This window comes from Falco biarmicus, chromosome 3, assembly GCF_023638135.1.
Source record: "Falco biarmicus isolate bFalBia1 chromosome 3, bFalBia1.pri, whole genome shotgun sequence".
NCBI classification, from domain to species: Eukaryota; Metazoa; Chordata; class Aves; order Falconiformes; family Falconidae; genus Falco; species Falco biarmicus.
The window spans coordinates 56937202-56951870 of NC_079290.1; the positions used below are offsets into that span (position 1 = coordinate 56937202).

At 39.2% G+C, this 14669-nt stretch overlaps 1 protein-coding gene across 6 annotated transcripts in view; it reads left to right on the top strand.

The window, feature by feature from the left end:
- Positions 1-262: 262 nt before the first annotated feature.
- Positions 263-14669, top strand: part of ESCO1 (establishment of sister chromatid cohesion N-acetyltransferase 1) — a 35754-nt gene continuing 21347 nt past the window's right edge. Inside the window, exons 1-7 of one of the 6 annotated variants that reach the window (XM_056330856.1) lie at positions 263-342; positions 3606-3709; positions 3911-4121; positions 4693-6061; positions 6704-6815; positions 8130-8193; positions 10337-10451. In XM_056330856.1, coding sequence (XP_056186831.1) covers positions 3913-4121; positions 4693-6061; positions 6704-6815; positions 8130-8193; positions 10337-10451 — 1869 coding nt within the window. In that variant the 5' untranslated portion in view covers positions 263-342; positions 3606-3709; positions 3911-3912. Of the gene's footprint in view, positions 343-705; positions 940-1547; positions 1568-3605; positions 3710-3910; positions 4122-4692; positions 6062-6703; positions 6816-8129; positions 8194-10336; positions 10452-14669 lie in introns of those variants that run through there. The other 5 variants (XR_008820639.1, XM_056330859.1, XM_056330855.1 and 2 more) reach the window with 5 other exon arrangements.

Below are 14669 nucleotides of genomic sequence, written 5' to 3' on the forward strand. Positions count from 1 at the left end.
ACCCCCAGTAAGGCCAACATCTATCTCTGCATGTTTAGAGAAGCTTCCGAGGGCGTTAAGAGTGGAGATCCGTTCTGGCACAGCACCAAACCCATCTTTAAAGGGATTTCCAAACGCGTTTGTGGGAAGCGGCCCACACACACTCAGGAAATGCTGCTGCGAGCACTGACTGCTGTACCGCCACCGTTAAGAGGAAGCATATGACGTTACATGTTTCACTTTGCATTCAGCTATGACTGCCAGTCACGAGGTGGCACTGACACTGCGGGCCACCGTCAAAAGTCACACCGGCCCCGCTGGCCTGTCAGCACGCGGTGCTGCTTCCCTCCTCATGTCTGGCAGGTGAGGAGCCCAGGGGTGGAGGTCGAGGCTTAACAGCCAACGGGCCCAACCCGGCCCGAGCTGGCCGGGCCGCCGAGGTAACGGCGCCGGGCCGCGGCAGCCCCGGGCACTCGCTGAGGCGGTGGGCGCTGACCTCCCGCCCCACCGACGGACGGCCCCGATGGCCGCGACCGGCCCGATGGCCGCGACCCGCCCCGCGCAGCCACGGCACTGCCCTCACGCCGCGGCGGCTGCGGCGGCCTCTGCGCATGCGGAAACGGCGTCGGGCACCGCCCCGCCCCCCCCCGCGGCCTGGGGGACAGAGGGAGGCTCCCGCGGCGACGGGCGGGGCGGGGCGGGGCCGCGCCGGTGCCCGGATGTGGGCAGGTCCGCGCGCGCCGCCGCTTCGCAGGGGGACAGGGAGGGGGCGCGAGCCGCGCTGACCTCGACGCCGCAGCCTGCGCGCGCCCCCGCTCACCCACCCGCGCCCCGGCCCCGCGCGTCCGCCCCGCCCCGCCCCTCTCCGCCCCTCTCCTCCCCCCCGCCCCCCCCCGCAGCTGGCGAGCCGGGCGCGGAGGGCGGCTCGCGCTGCTGGCACGTCGCTGACACTCGCGCGAGGTAAGCGGCCGCCTCGCGCCGGAGCGCGGCCCGGGGTGCCTGCGTGCGTGTGGGAGGCAGCTCGCCCCCCGGCCGCCCCCCCCGGCTCCGCCGGCTCCCGTCAACCCTTCCCCTCCGGCGCCGTGACCGGCAGCCCGTCCTCGCGCGTAGCGGAGCCGTCTGCCCCCGCCTCGGGGCCGACAGGCCGGCGGCTCCTCCCGGGGCCTGCCTCGCCGGCCGCGGCCCGGCCAGGGCCTGCCTGCGGCCGCCGCTGTCTCCGCGATCGCGGTGGGAGCGATCGGCCAGTACCCGCTCGCCCACTGCTCGCGAGTGAGAGCGGGCGGGGGGCGCCCTGCGGTGGGCGCCGCTTCGCCGCCGCCCCCGCCTTGCCCCTCAGCGGCGCTTGCCTTGGCCTGAGGAACTCTTGGCCGGGTTTGGGGGCGCCCTGCCAGGCCCCGCTCCAGAAGGGCTGTCACGGCGGGGCGCTGAGGCGGATGACACCGGGCCCCGCTCGGCGGCCTTCCCCTTTCCTTCCTCTCGAGACCCGTCGTGGGGTCTCAGCCGCGAGTTACGGCGCGGGGGCTGCGCCGTTCGGGTGCGGCTGTCGGTGGGGGATGCTCCTGCGGGACCCCGGCGCCCTGCCGAGCAGGTGGGCTTCCAGTCCGGGCCGGGACACAGGGCTCGCCCCCGCTGTGAGGATTTGAGGGTGTGGGAGTTGTGTTGTTCTGTTTTTCCCCTACTTCCTGCACCAAAACCTGTGATTGCAGTGTAGTTTGCTCTTGTACTTCTCTGTCTTCCCTTCTTTCCATAATCTGGTTTTTGCTAGAGGGGACCTCCTCCAGGCAGAATCTGCCAGTTCTTGAATGCCTGGAAAAGTCCTTGCTTTGCTGTGCAAAGTATTAGTAGGAAACAGATTACTATTAAAGAGCTAGCTAGCTAGCTAGCTCTCTTCGTGGGAGGAGAGTGTGTTTGTCAGTGTCCTGAGGAACAGTAGTGGTGACGGAAGGGTTGTATTTTCTGTTTTTTACTTGAAAGTCTTTCCTGAGTACGGCATGTCACATGGCTGAGAGTGACAGTGATGTTTGTATATGTCTGGGGAAAAAAAAAAGAAGGTCTAGGTGTACACAGTATGTGCCATGGTGTTCTCAAATTTTGATGGTCAGTGTTGTCCTCTAAACTAAGAGAAGACCAAAGACTTACTCAGCAACTAGAGCTGTTATTTTCAGGGTGAGTGGCTTTTCTGTGGCCCTGATGGATAGTCTTTGACTAGTGGAAACTCACAGGCTTGCCAAGTGTCATGGACTCATGAGTATTGGAGCTAAGGCATACAAATTCTGTTACCTGCTCCTTAGGGAGAGATGTGGAAATAGCACCATGAAAAGTGCTGTTAGAGATTTCTTCCCTGGGTAGAATTAAAAAATGTATCTCAAATACGAGTCGCTGATCATGCAGCTTCTTTAAAGGAGAAAGTCAGAGAGCGGCAGTGGTGTCTGGAATTTGGGTGCTATCAGTCTTGCATGGTTAGAAGTGTCTTTATGAAAAGAGTGGATAAATGGAGGTTAATGATGATTTAAAATCTGAAAGAAAAGAAAAAGCACAGATCTTTTTCCTTTTGGATAATGAACAATTATTGAAAGGAGCTTAAAGTTTCAGATTGTTAGAGAAAGACATGCATTTGTCAGTACTGGATGGCTTACTTTAGTTGTAATGAAATTAAAGTATCTGGTCTGTGTTGTACAACTGGAAACTTACAGTTCCTGTTTGACCTTAAAATCTGTCAAATTTAACATTAGATTAGTTAAGGTTTGAAAAAGTAATATAAATTTGTTACAGACATATTTGTCATTCTGTAAGTAGCAAAACTTAATATGTAATTATTGACCCCAAAAGATGATAGGAAAGTTCTGAGCACTAGGTATTACAGTAAACTTAATTTAAAAAAATATTAGTGAACTTTGCTGAACAATTATTACTTACACCATAATAAAAAAAGTGTCTTTCAATAAGTGAACTTAAAAGTTTCAGAATCCACAAACAGATGTGAAAAGTGTGATTAACTGAAGCTGTGAATACTTTTTACTGTGGATCTCTACTATTTTTCAGACTATTGTACAGATTAATTTCTCTGTCATTGACATCAGTTGTCGTGAAGGCACCATCTTCAACCGCCTAAGGCAGATGTCTTAAATAATGCTACTTTGTAGGGTTTCTGTCTCGGTATTGTAGCTTCAGTCATTTTAGAAGGAACAGCTACAGGTGGTTGTTAATGTCTATGAAGTTCTGTAGTAGCAGCCATAAAACAGTAGTCTAATGGATTTATTCAGTATTGCTGTGAGGCGCAGGATTGACAGCTTTCATAGCCCACTTTTTTGTTGGCTATGAAAGACAGCAGAATACTGCTTTCTGGAAAAATGAGAAAGGCTGAGAAACTTCCTTTGAAATGGTACTATTTATTATCTGCCACCTTTTGAAAGGTAAAAGGGTAATGCTTAAGACAGCAAAATGCCAAAAATTGTTGGATATGGAAATAAAATTTGTAGGTTGTTGGTTTTTGGGGTTTTTTTTGTAAGAAACTTTGAAGTGAAGTATTGCTTGAAGGGATGGAAGAGGGTGGGAATGCCAAATTAAAAGTCTGAGAAGCAAGTTCATGAAGTGCTTACTGCATGAACATTTTATATTCTTCACAGGTGGAATGAAACATCCTGTTTGTAAGCATACACATGAGGAATGCTCTTGGCACACCTTGATAAGTTACTTAGGCCTAAACATCGATTGCTTCTTGTAAAAACCTGTAAGTAAAATAAATGTAATTTCATTTGAGATTGCTTTGATGTGTTGCTTTCTGGTCAGTTAGCATGATCTGCCTCTAAATAAAAGTGAGTATCAGTTACCTTATTTTGTAAAACGGGCAAATCTTTGGTTATATTAACTGACACTGCAACAACAGTTGACAGAAGACTGTAAAAGCTGAATCAATTACTGTGTTTTACAGAAATGGCAGCTCAGAAAAGGAAGTCTATGTTAGTAGAGCCTTCTGCTAAACGTCCAAAGGTGGACAAGAACAGCAAACAGTCAGTGAAGAAGGAAAAAGACGTGTCAGATACAAAACATGTCTCAAATAAATCAAAGCCTGGTCAGTGTGCAGTGCAGGAGAAAACTGTCCTCAAAACCTCTGCCACGTCAAACAGGTCAGTGACAAAAAAGTAAGTAATTGTTGTTCTAGTTTATCTTTATAGATTAAATTAGTGCAAAAACAATCGAAGCAGAATGAATTTGAGTTAAAGATGCAGCTAAATAGTTATATTGTACTAGTGGGAAGATCGGCCTTAAGTGTATTTGTATGTATATGTATCTGTATGATATTAAGTATGGTATCTGCTACATGGTCTTTCTCTGGCACCATGTTAGTGTCTTGAAATCCAGAAAGACTTTCTCCAAAAAAGTTTCAGAAGTGAAAATAAATCTAGTATGATATAAGCTAATACTTAATTTGAAAGCCACAAGTGTCAACAATTAAAAACTACTAGAGATGTTAAAAAGCATTCATCTGGGGTTCATAGTTCAGTTTTGCCATGCATAAAAATTAAGTACTACACTTAAGAGTAACCTGGTGGAAGTGAAGTCTTTTTAGAGTGATTCTAGAGAAAATTCTTCTAAAAGTGTTGAGGGTGTAAGATCTAGTGTTTTAAAAAAGAGGCAGAGCTTAGGAATGAGAAAAGTGTTGACAAATTCTACTTCCTGCATGCTTAAAAAATAATTATTTGGATCTTTCAGTGACAACACCAATGAACCTGAAGTAGGAATGCGCATGACTACAAGATCATCAGGATTCAACTTGAATAATAAAACAATACCTGACAAAAAAGTCCAACAACAGCCTAAGTCTACAAAAAATAAGGAGGTATGCCAGAAAAAATCTGTGCAAGAAATTCCTAAGTCAAAATGCGTAATTGCGCCAAATGAGCCAGTAATGAGGAGATCACAGAGACTGCAGCAGTTAACACATGTACATGTACCAGCAAGATCCCTGCGCAACAGAGAAATTAAAGAAGAAAAAGCTTTGGAAGTTAAGCAAAGTAGCCAGGCAAAAAGACACACTCAGAGTGCTGCAGCAAAAGTACTTAAATCTGCTGGAGAGAAGACAGAACAGAAAACGACAAAAATAAAGCCAAACAATACAAGTGAGGATAAAGAAATACGTGTGGAAGTGACCAGCTCTCTGAAGGAGAAAAAATGTAAAGCAGACAATAAAAATGATAATTCCAGCAGCTTTCAACACAGCCTTCAGGGGTCATCATTATGTCCTGATGAGGCTCTCCAGGAAGTTAAGAAAGACCAAGCAGGCCCTGCATCTCCTATTCCCAGCAACACAAAGAAAGTCGAAACAGATTCTCTTAAGCCAAATTCTAAGACAGTAACTAAGGAAAAACAAGTGCATCAGAACATAAAAAACAGTACAAAACCAAAAAAGATTTCACAGCCACCTGCAAGTGAAACTAATGTGGCTGATCAACCAGAGAATGATGCGAAATCCAAAAGAGTAAGCATCCTCGAACTTTGTGAAGAAATCGCAGGTGAGATTGAGTCAGATACTGTAGAGGTGAAAAAAGATTCCCCTAATACAGAGTATAGCAAAACAGAAGAAAAGCATGCCAACGTACAGTTTCAACAAAGTGAAATGCTTACTCAGAAAGAACCTAGTCAAAGTACTCAGTGCAAACGTTTTTTCCCTAGCAAAAAAGGAATGCCTGTCAAATGCACTCTGAATGGTAGAAATAACTCCTCAAATAAAAACTCTAAGTGGACCAAAATTAAATTACTGAAAGCTAGTAACATGAAGCAAAGTAACTTAAATTCTGCAAATGCCCCCAAGCTTTCTTTGTTGAAAGATTACCCTGAAGTTTCAGAAGCAAGTCAAACAGCTACAGAAGCAGAGCTTTCTAAGGCGCAAGGCAAGCTGTCAATAACAAGACTGTCTGAGAATGAGAGTGCAGCTTGTGTGCAGGAGAAACCAGATCCTTCACCTGAAAGAGCTGGAGCTAAAGAAGTGATATTAGAAATAAAACAGCCCACAAAGAGGGGTGCAGAAAATGGTTTGTTGCGTAATTTGACAAAACATTTATGTGAGCCAAGATCAGATGAGGTAAGTAATTTTAATCATGGTGTATAGTGGGAGGGTGTTCTAAATCTGGTCTGTTTTCTGAGAAAGCCATGCTCAGAAAGTTTAACAATGACTTCATTTTACAGTAACTTAAAATGTGTTAAAGATCCTTTACTGGTGTGTTGTCACAGATAGGATGATAGGAAGCTGAAAAATGAATCTGTTCTACCCTCCTAGGTTCTGTAGTTAAGGAAATGTTGATCAACAAAATTTCCTGCTGGAGCTGGAGGTTATACAGATTCATAGGGGCACTTTTTGATGACTTAAGCTTGTATAGCTGATCTGTTCTGAAAAGGTGTATTAAAAGAAATGAGAGGGAAGAATACATTCTCTACCTGAATGAGCTCCTATTAAAATTTAAGATTTTAAGGGCACAGGTGTTCTGTGGGAAGTATTTTACAAGCTTACATACAAAACAAGAAAGATTTTTTGCAAAATTAATACCACAAACTTAAGTATGGACTAGCTAATCAGTTGCATTTTGTTTCCTTTAAGTAATGTAGGAATCGGAAAACTTGTGCTGTATTCACGATGATAAAACTTAGTTAAGTCAGTGATTTTGTTAATAGGTTAGAGGCATTAAATAGTTCAGGTTTTTTATCTAATGTTTTCTGTTTTGTTTAGAACTTCCGATTACAGCTGGAATCAAGTCCAGAACATTCTCCAGTAAAGTATGTCACAGCTCCTAAACCACCAAAACAACTAAAAAAAGAACCTGGAGAAAATGAACCTCAAGGTAACTGTTTACTACTAATTTTTCCTCTTCTTCTGACCAGTTACATGGGAAGCCTAAGTCTTCCTTTCAGAGGAGTGTTTCACAGAATAAGGTACAGTTGGTGCAGAACTAAACTTCTGACGTTGGAACCGTTTACCAGGGGTTCTGTATTTCTTTGCGTGTCACACCCATGGTCACTTTAGTAACAATGGATATCCCTTTATTTCTGGGCTATGTAGTGGGAGAAAGAGGTGTCAGTTTATCTACCTACTCTGCTTTTGGTGCATCTTTGTGCCTTATGCATTAATAATTTCATGCTTAAATATGCTCCATTTGAGTTAAAGTGACAGGTTTTTTAAAAATGCAACCAACCAACCAGAAAAAAACCTAATCGAATAATTTTCTTTTCCATGTAGTAAAACTTCCAAATTTCATTTGGGTTCTTCTCTTAGATTGGTTTCTGTTAAGGATTCTCTGTTGGTTACCACTTCCTTCGAATAAGTTTCTGCATTTCTTTCTCCTAAATAGTTCTGCTTGATCTTGACCAAATTAATTACATAACCACTCTCCTGTTTTTATTTCATAGTCTTAATTTATCAGCTTGTGAATGCAGTTTGTCAAACCTTATGATGAGTGTGATGCAAATATTTTGACTGAAGTACATTTGTCTAAGAAATATTGTTGATGGATCACTAACATATCTCTTCATTAACTTCCCTCTTCATATTTCATCCTTTTGCTTTTGGGTTTTGGTTTGTTGCGGTTTTTGGTTTGACTTTTGTTCTGCCTTTTTAAATCTGAAGCTGCTTTTGAGTGACCTGTTTAACTCTTCAGCTTTACTAAATATTTCTTTTTCCCTGCCATTGTATGGTACTTTTGAAGGGCAAAATACTCTTAAGTGTATTGTTAGAGAATGTAAAAACCACTTATTTCTTTTGATATGCTTGGTTGTTTTTTTTTCCTAAATTGTTATAGAATGCACCTCGGATGGGGGCATACTGTACATTTATGATTCTAATACTATACATAGAGCTATTTATATGGGTGTCAGTATAAACAGATTTAAACTCCAGTGTAGTGTCACTTGTTCATCTGCTGGCAAACTGCTATGCAGAACTGCTATGAAAATATTGAAGAAAATTGCATATTATTTGAAGTATGTATGGAGAAACATCTGAATACTGTCTTAGGGTTGGATCCTTTTTTTTATTGGCCATGAACTTATTGCAGAATTGTCTTGAATATATTTTTGCAAATTGCTATTTGTGTTGTAGCTCAAATTTCCTTTGCAACCTAAAACTTTATAATGAAGTTAAAATCTTTGATTAATTGTAGGTTTGGCTCCCAAGCAGTTGACACAGACTTCATTTACCAATCAGACTTCTGAAACTGAGAACAGGTATAGTATTTCATACATTATGGAATTACAGTAACCTTCCATAGAGGTATGAGAGGTTTTATTATGCGACTGTTCTATTGTGTCCCACACTCGACTTTCAGTTTCAAATAAGTGACTTGCCCTTTATAAAAATAGACTTTCATTTTACCCAGTTATTAAGGGATGTTTTTATTTTGTTAAGAAAATTATTAAGCAATATATTTGTAACTGCACATTTATTTTAAAAAGTAGCATTTAACAGAGTTGGGAAAGCATATTTAATGGTCTCTGGCTCAAATCAGATGATAACCAGAGGGTATAGGAAGGGTTTGCCACATGATTTTCACTTACTGAATTATTTCACTTATTTCTGGAAGAGTTTTCTAATCCTTAAGTTATGGGAGTGTTGTGTATATAAAATCCTTAATTTGGGATTGTTTTGTAATTGCTGTTAAGATGAAGGTGTTAACAAGCCATATAAAAAAATTATTCTGTTCTTACTGCTGACTAAATTTTTCTTACTACTAACAGTTCAAGTTTATGTTTTATCCTTGATCGTGTTGACTGTTGTAGTTTTTGAACACTTCTGATATAGTCTCTGGTTTTAGCCAATTACAAGCTAAAGACAGTAATTTCTTTGTACTTGGTACTTTGAGCAGAACGTTGTTGGCACAGTGGTTAGTATATTGATACCATTCTCTACATCTGTAATAGAGACAAGAAGAAATGAGGCAGTTCGTTTTCAGTACATCTGTTTGAGGCCAGATTAACAATTCTAATTAACCAGCCCTTTTGTACATGTTGAAAAACTGCTGCTATGGAATTTCACAGAAGATGGGTGGTAAGGTAGATGTAAAACTAGTCAAATTAGTATTTTTAGATTTTTCAATGAATATGACAACTTTGATTTTTTTTTCCACAGTTTTATTCTTGACTGTCTTAACAGCTTTATGGTATCTAGTCAAGTTTATTAGCTTTATTAGCTGAACAAGCCCATATTGCTTTACTATTATTTGGATATATATTTTTCTTAACCTGCTTTCCATACAGTATCCAAGATTTAAGCCATCATTCTTTCTGTATTATTCCTGTCATAACAGAGTAATGTGCATATCTGTAGCATAGCTCTTTAGGACTTCGTAAGAAAAGGTTGCAGTGGGTAAAAGCAAACCTTAAAGTAGCTACTTAATGCAAATTTTGGGGTACATGATAGGAATAAAAAAATTCGCCAGGCATTTTCAGAATGTTCAGATTTAGTACAAAAAATGCTGTTTTAAAAATGTCTGGCAAGAATTTTTATTTTTGAAAAATCTCACTGAGTTACCTGGTTACATGTACTACAGCAGCTGCTACAATTTTAAGTGTTCGACTCTACATATTTTCTGTTTCTAAGCAAACCAAGGCTTAAATACCTAGTTAAAGTGTAAGTATTTTTGTGTGTGTTTTGCTTTGGTGATCTCCACGAGTTTTATCTAAATCTGGAACTAATGTTGTTTTTCCTCTGAATATACTGTTCATAGAATAACTTTGCTGTTGATATATTATAGTACTTTTCAGTGTTCCTTTCAGTCATGACAAGGGGAAACTTAAACTGAGTGAGAGATATTCCAGTGATACCCATGCATTTATTCTTCAGGTCCTCTTCTCCCTCCTTTGACTGACAGACATTAGAAGAGAATAAATTTGAATTGAATTTGAGAGATTTACAACATCTGGTTTATGTTGCCCACTTACATTTGTGGGAATATTTAAATGGTCTGCCTCAGCAGACTAATGTATGATACCTAAAACTAGAAACCTTAACCTTATGTAGGAAATACATAGCATTAGGTACCATCAGTCATGCTCTGAAGGTGCTTCAGTTAAATGTTTGTGTGAGTGGTTGTGACTAACCTACGCCACTTGCTTATAATTTTTTTTTTTAAGAAGAAAAATAATCTTGTAATTAGGCTACTCACAAACTGTATTTTTTGGTTAATCCTTTTATTTCCTTATTTTTCCATTTGAATTAGAAATTAAAATATATAGGACTGTGTTTTGGGTAATTAACTTAGATTTGCATCTTGTTAAAGTTTAGTTATACTAATCACAATGGCTTTGAGTACATAGGATGACATGTATAATCAGTCCCTTTTTTTAATATTAAATATATTTCTATTTCAAGGGTTCCATTGTCAAATCCTTCATTAGCATCAAAATGCAGTAATTTCCTACCATCTGAGGAACATATTCAGAAGCTAAAAGAAGCAGGAAAGGATGGTGATAAGCAGATGATTATAGTAAGTAATACCCTTTTAGTAAGGCTTATAGCTTCTGAATAAATTACTTTGGAATTTGGAGTGCTGTGTTTTTATGAACTTGTCTAAAAATCATTACTTATACATACTACTATTACCATTGTAAATGATTTGTGAAAGCAGAACCTGTACTAGGTTATCATCCAATGTGGATGGAAAAATGGAGTCAGACAGACTTAATGTTTAAAGATGATTCTTGTTAAAAGAAATTTCTGCATTTTTTTAATAGGATGGCTATTAGGTAAAAATGCAGTTGTTTTAGGGAGAATGAATTTGCCTTTATGTGCAAAGTCTGTTTCTTAAAATTTCAGAATTATAGGGGGAGGTGCATCTGGCAGTTTGTGTGCAAAATTAATGTCAACTGATTTATTCCTACAAACGTCAAGATTTTCCTGTGGATGCCCTCATTTTCACCATAATATTTAAGCAGCAATACTAATTTGGTTATGTGTTTGTACCCTTTTTGCTATTAGCTACCAAATGCAGGTGTGTCTTTTAAAACAAGAAAATGCAAAATGAGAAGGAGAGGTGTGACACAGTCTTTTCGCTCTGTCTTGTAGAATCACACAACTTGATAGTGAAACAGTTGCAAGTTTTTGGTTGTGTTTGGTTTTGTGGTGTTGATAATCCACACATCAGATAATCCTTGAGAAATGAAAGGCTGGAGTTGGGAAGCTAGAGGGAGAGGAATCCAGGCCATTAGGAAGGAGGACTCTGTAGTAACCATAAGAAATTACCCTTTCACATATGTAACTGGTGGTCTTGCTAAATTGCATTTTTTTTCAGGTAATATATGGATTATACACATGAAAATATTAACTAAAATAGAACCAGGCACATTCTAAATGCTCTTATATCCATACTGAAATATTTCAAAATCAGAGCTTCTGAAAACTCAATTGATAAACATATCTGTGATTTGCCTAAAGTGATACAAATTAGGCACTTGAATGCCCAGTCACAGAATGATAAATAAACTGTGTCTAACTTTTAATAAATATTTCAGCTATTGCCTCTTTGAAACTCATGTTACCAACAGATCTAAAATTCATGATTGAGTATCTTAACTGTATTAAAAGGACTGTAAGGACATTCATTCCTTTTAATTTCAGTAAAGCTAACTTAATTTTTGCTCATACATTAATGGAACTTGAGTGAAGAGTTGCTAGGATATTCAACAAGAAATACATAACTTTCTGCTGAGCTGAATGCACTGAAGGGAGGTTGTGTAGCTCTCCTCTACAGTATGTGTACAAGGAGGTTTTCTGCAACTCCCCGTGCTGGTAGTGTTCTTGTTTTCAGCCCAGATTAGGAGAGTACTATTTTTTCCTTAGGTATTCAGCAGTAAAAGTTTTAAGTTATATACCTAGCAAAAGTTTAGAATATAAAGAATGGGTTTCAGTGAAGAACACCAGGGAAAATGGGAGAGACCTTCTTTCTTGTTTTCTGTGTGTATTTCTGGAAAATGCAAGTGAGCACTGTATTTAAATTTTAGATGTGAAAGTAACAGTTCAATAATACTTAATATTTTCCGGCACTTCATACAAATCTAATTCACTTTGATTTCATTGAGTTCAGAGCAGGCTTTTTATTAGGTTGAAAGGGTATTTTGGTAATGCCTGTAGTTCACTTTACCAAGAAAGCATTAGGTAAGGTATTGCTCTGCTGTTCTTTTACCTGGGGGAAAACTGCTTTTAGCATTGTCAAAACATATAGAGGAACCCAAATACTTGTTAAGCCATTTTATAAAATACTATCCTTGATATGAGTTACTGTGGAAACATGGCATAGTTACATCTAGAGTAGTGTTTGCTATCATCTGGTGGGGAAAAATCACTAAATTAACTTCTAAAGTACCAGGCTTTTCTCATACTAATACTCAAGTGATTGGGGATTAAATGCATGTAATAAAATAAGGTACATTTTGTAATTAATAGTTTTGTTTACAAAACCATGGTGAGTTTCTTAAATGTGGATTCTGAATCGCTGGACTCTTTTTTTTTTTTTTTTTTTTTTTTTTTTTTTTTTTATAAATATTTTCAAAGGTATCTATGTACTTGTGTAATGATTCTCTGAGAACAGAGGAGATTGGTTTGGTTTAAAAGCTGTTCAGGTTGATTGCTCTCTGCATAGCAGAAATTTCTTGTTACACACAGTCAAATCACTTAAATTAGCATTTATAGTGTCTGTAAAAAAATTTATAGTTAGTAGTTAGAAATATTTTTTATTGCAGGTTTCTAGCCCATTGTATTAAGAGAAACAGTTTAATTATTCTTTACCTTGAGCAAAGTTGGGAAGTCATGTTTTTATTCTTAGCAAGGAACACTTAACTTGCACTTTCTTATACGTTTTAAAAAAACCAAAAGCCTGAAAGGTGACATTTTGGGCTCTCTTCTGTGAGGTCTCATTCTTTTGGAGATCTGTCAAGCTGGTCCATCTTAATGTATGTACAGAATTTTTTTTTCTTTTTGTAACTGAAGAGGAAAACCAAGTTGCGCTTAGTCTGACTTGCCACATGATGCACTGTCTTCATTGCGCTGTTTTTTTCTGTTGAATTTTCCTAGTCTTTTGTATTTAAGTTTCACATCTGTCCTTCTAATTATCTTTCCGTATCTGTGGCTCAGAATCTGGGATGTTAGAATATTGTCTGTGTGTTCTCATCTTTTTGTTTCCTGAGCTGTATTTACAGAGGTGTTATGGTAAAACTAGTCTTTGTTTTCCACAATATGCTTTACTTCTTTATATTTAATCCTTAAAAATGTATCTTACCTTCCTCCTTCTCCCATATGATTCCTATAATGGATAGACTGATTTTCTATTATTCTTGAGTAATATAATCTTTAACAAGCTTTAAGGCTATTTGGCTGTAACAGAAGTAAAATAATACAATTTCCATTGTATTTCCATTGTACATTTTCCATTTGAAGAAGAAATACTTAGTGGCTGTACTTGCACCGTTCTTTTTCTTGGTACATATCATGTAGTTACTTGAGCAGCTTTCAAACATGAAATTATCTTAATTTTGTAGAGGTACAGCTAGGACAGAAGATGACTTGGTTCTGTTTTCTTCAGATTTGCTTGCTGTCACACATCTTAAAAAGCAAGTCTCTATTTAGAGTGTAGAACTTCAGCTGAAAACAGGGAGGAATTTAATGTTGCATCAAATTTAGTAAAACAGTGACAGAAGACAATGGTGTTTGAAGTGATGTGCAAAGATTTAGGTTCAGACCAAGGAGAGTATGATCTGCTTTTCTGGAGGAAAGAAATTAAGGCTGAAGCTAAAAATATGTTCCAAATCCATTCAGAGAAGTGGTCTGTTCTGAGTATTTGTGAACTGTACCCTCTTACACTTCATTTGCATGTTCAGTTGATAGGTTAACAGGTTACATGAAGCTCCATATTGAAAATCTATTATTATAGAGTAATGCACTACAATTGTTCTTTACTTTCTAAGTACTTGAATCTGATGCGCAAATACAGGAACTTGAATATGAAATCATCCGTTTCTTTACTTCTGAAATGGAAAGAAATACAAATGTGTGAAGCATATGTTTTCAGTTTTCATAAAATGAGATGCTTTACATCCAAGACAAGGAAAGCCAGTTCTTTGCTTCTTGTAAAAATTCCGCTTGCCTGCCAGGTCTAGGACAAAATTTTGACCATAAGAATAAGAATTTTTAAAGGCATAAGTGCTACTAAGGAATGTTCTAAGTAACGACCTGTGAGTTATAGGGATACTTCTTCCATTTTATGCCGTTAAGGAGACATACTCCTTTCAAAATTAAGCTAGTCTTTTGAAAACTACACTCATCAGTCTTAGGAAGGAATGTGTAAAAAGAAGGAACAGTGAAAACAAATCACTGAAATGATAAAAAGATGGTATAGAGTTACAGAGACTTTTCTGTGAGATCTGAGTTAATGCCTGGGTGCAAGCAAATGTGATTAAACATAGATGATCTTTATAAGTATCAGCAAATGCATGGATTAGGATCGCTTCATGGAAGATGTGCTGATTCTGAGGCTTGAATTGGTCCTATATGTGAAAGTGATGTGCCCGCTAATGCAGTTTACACATTTAGATATCATACTTGAAATTTTCCTTACATATATTTTGGTTAAACTTAAAAATAGTTTCCAGTTTGACTGAAGTAGGTAATATATGAAATAAATACTTTTGATTTAAACTGAAAACACAATTCT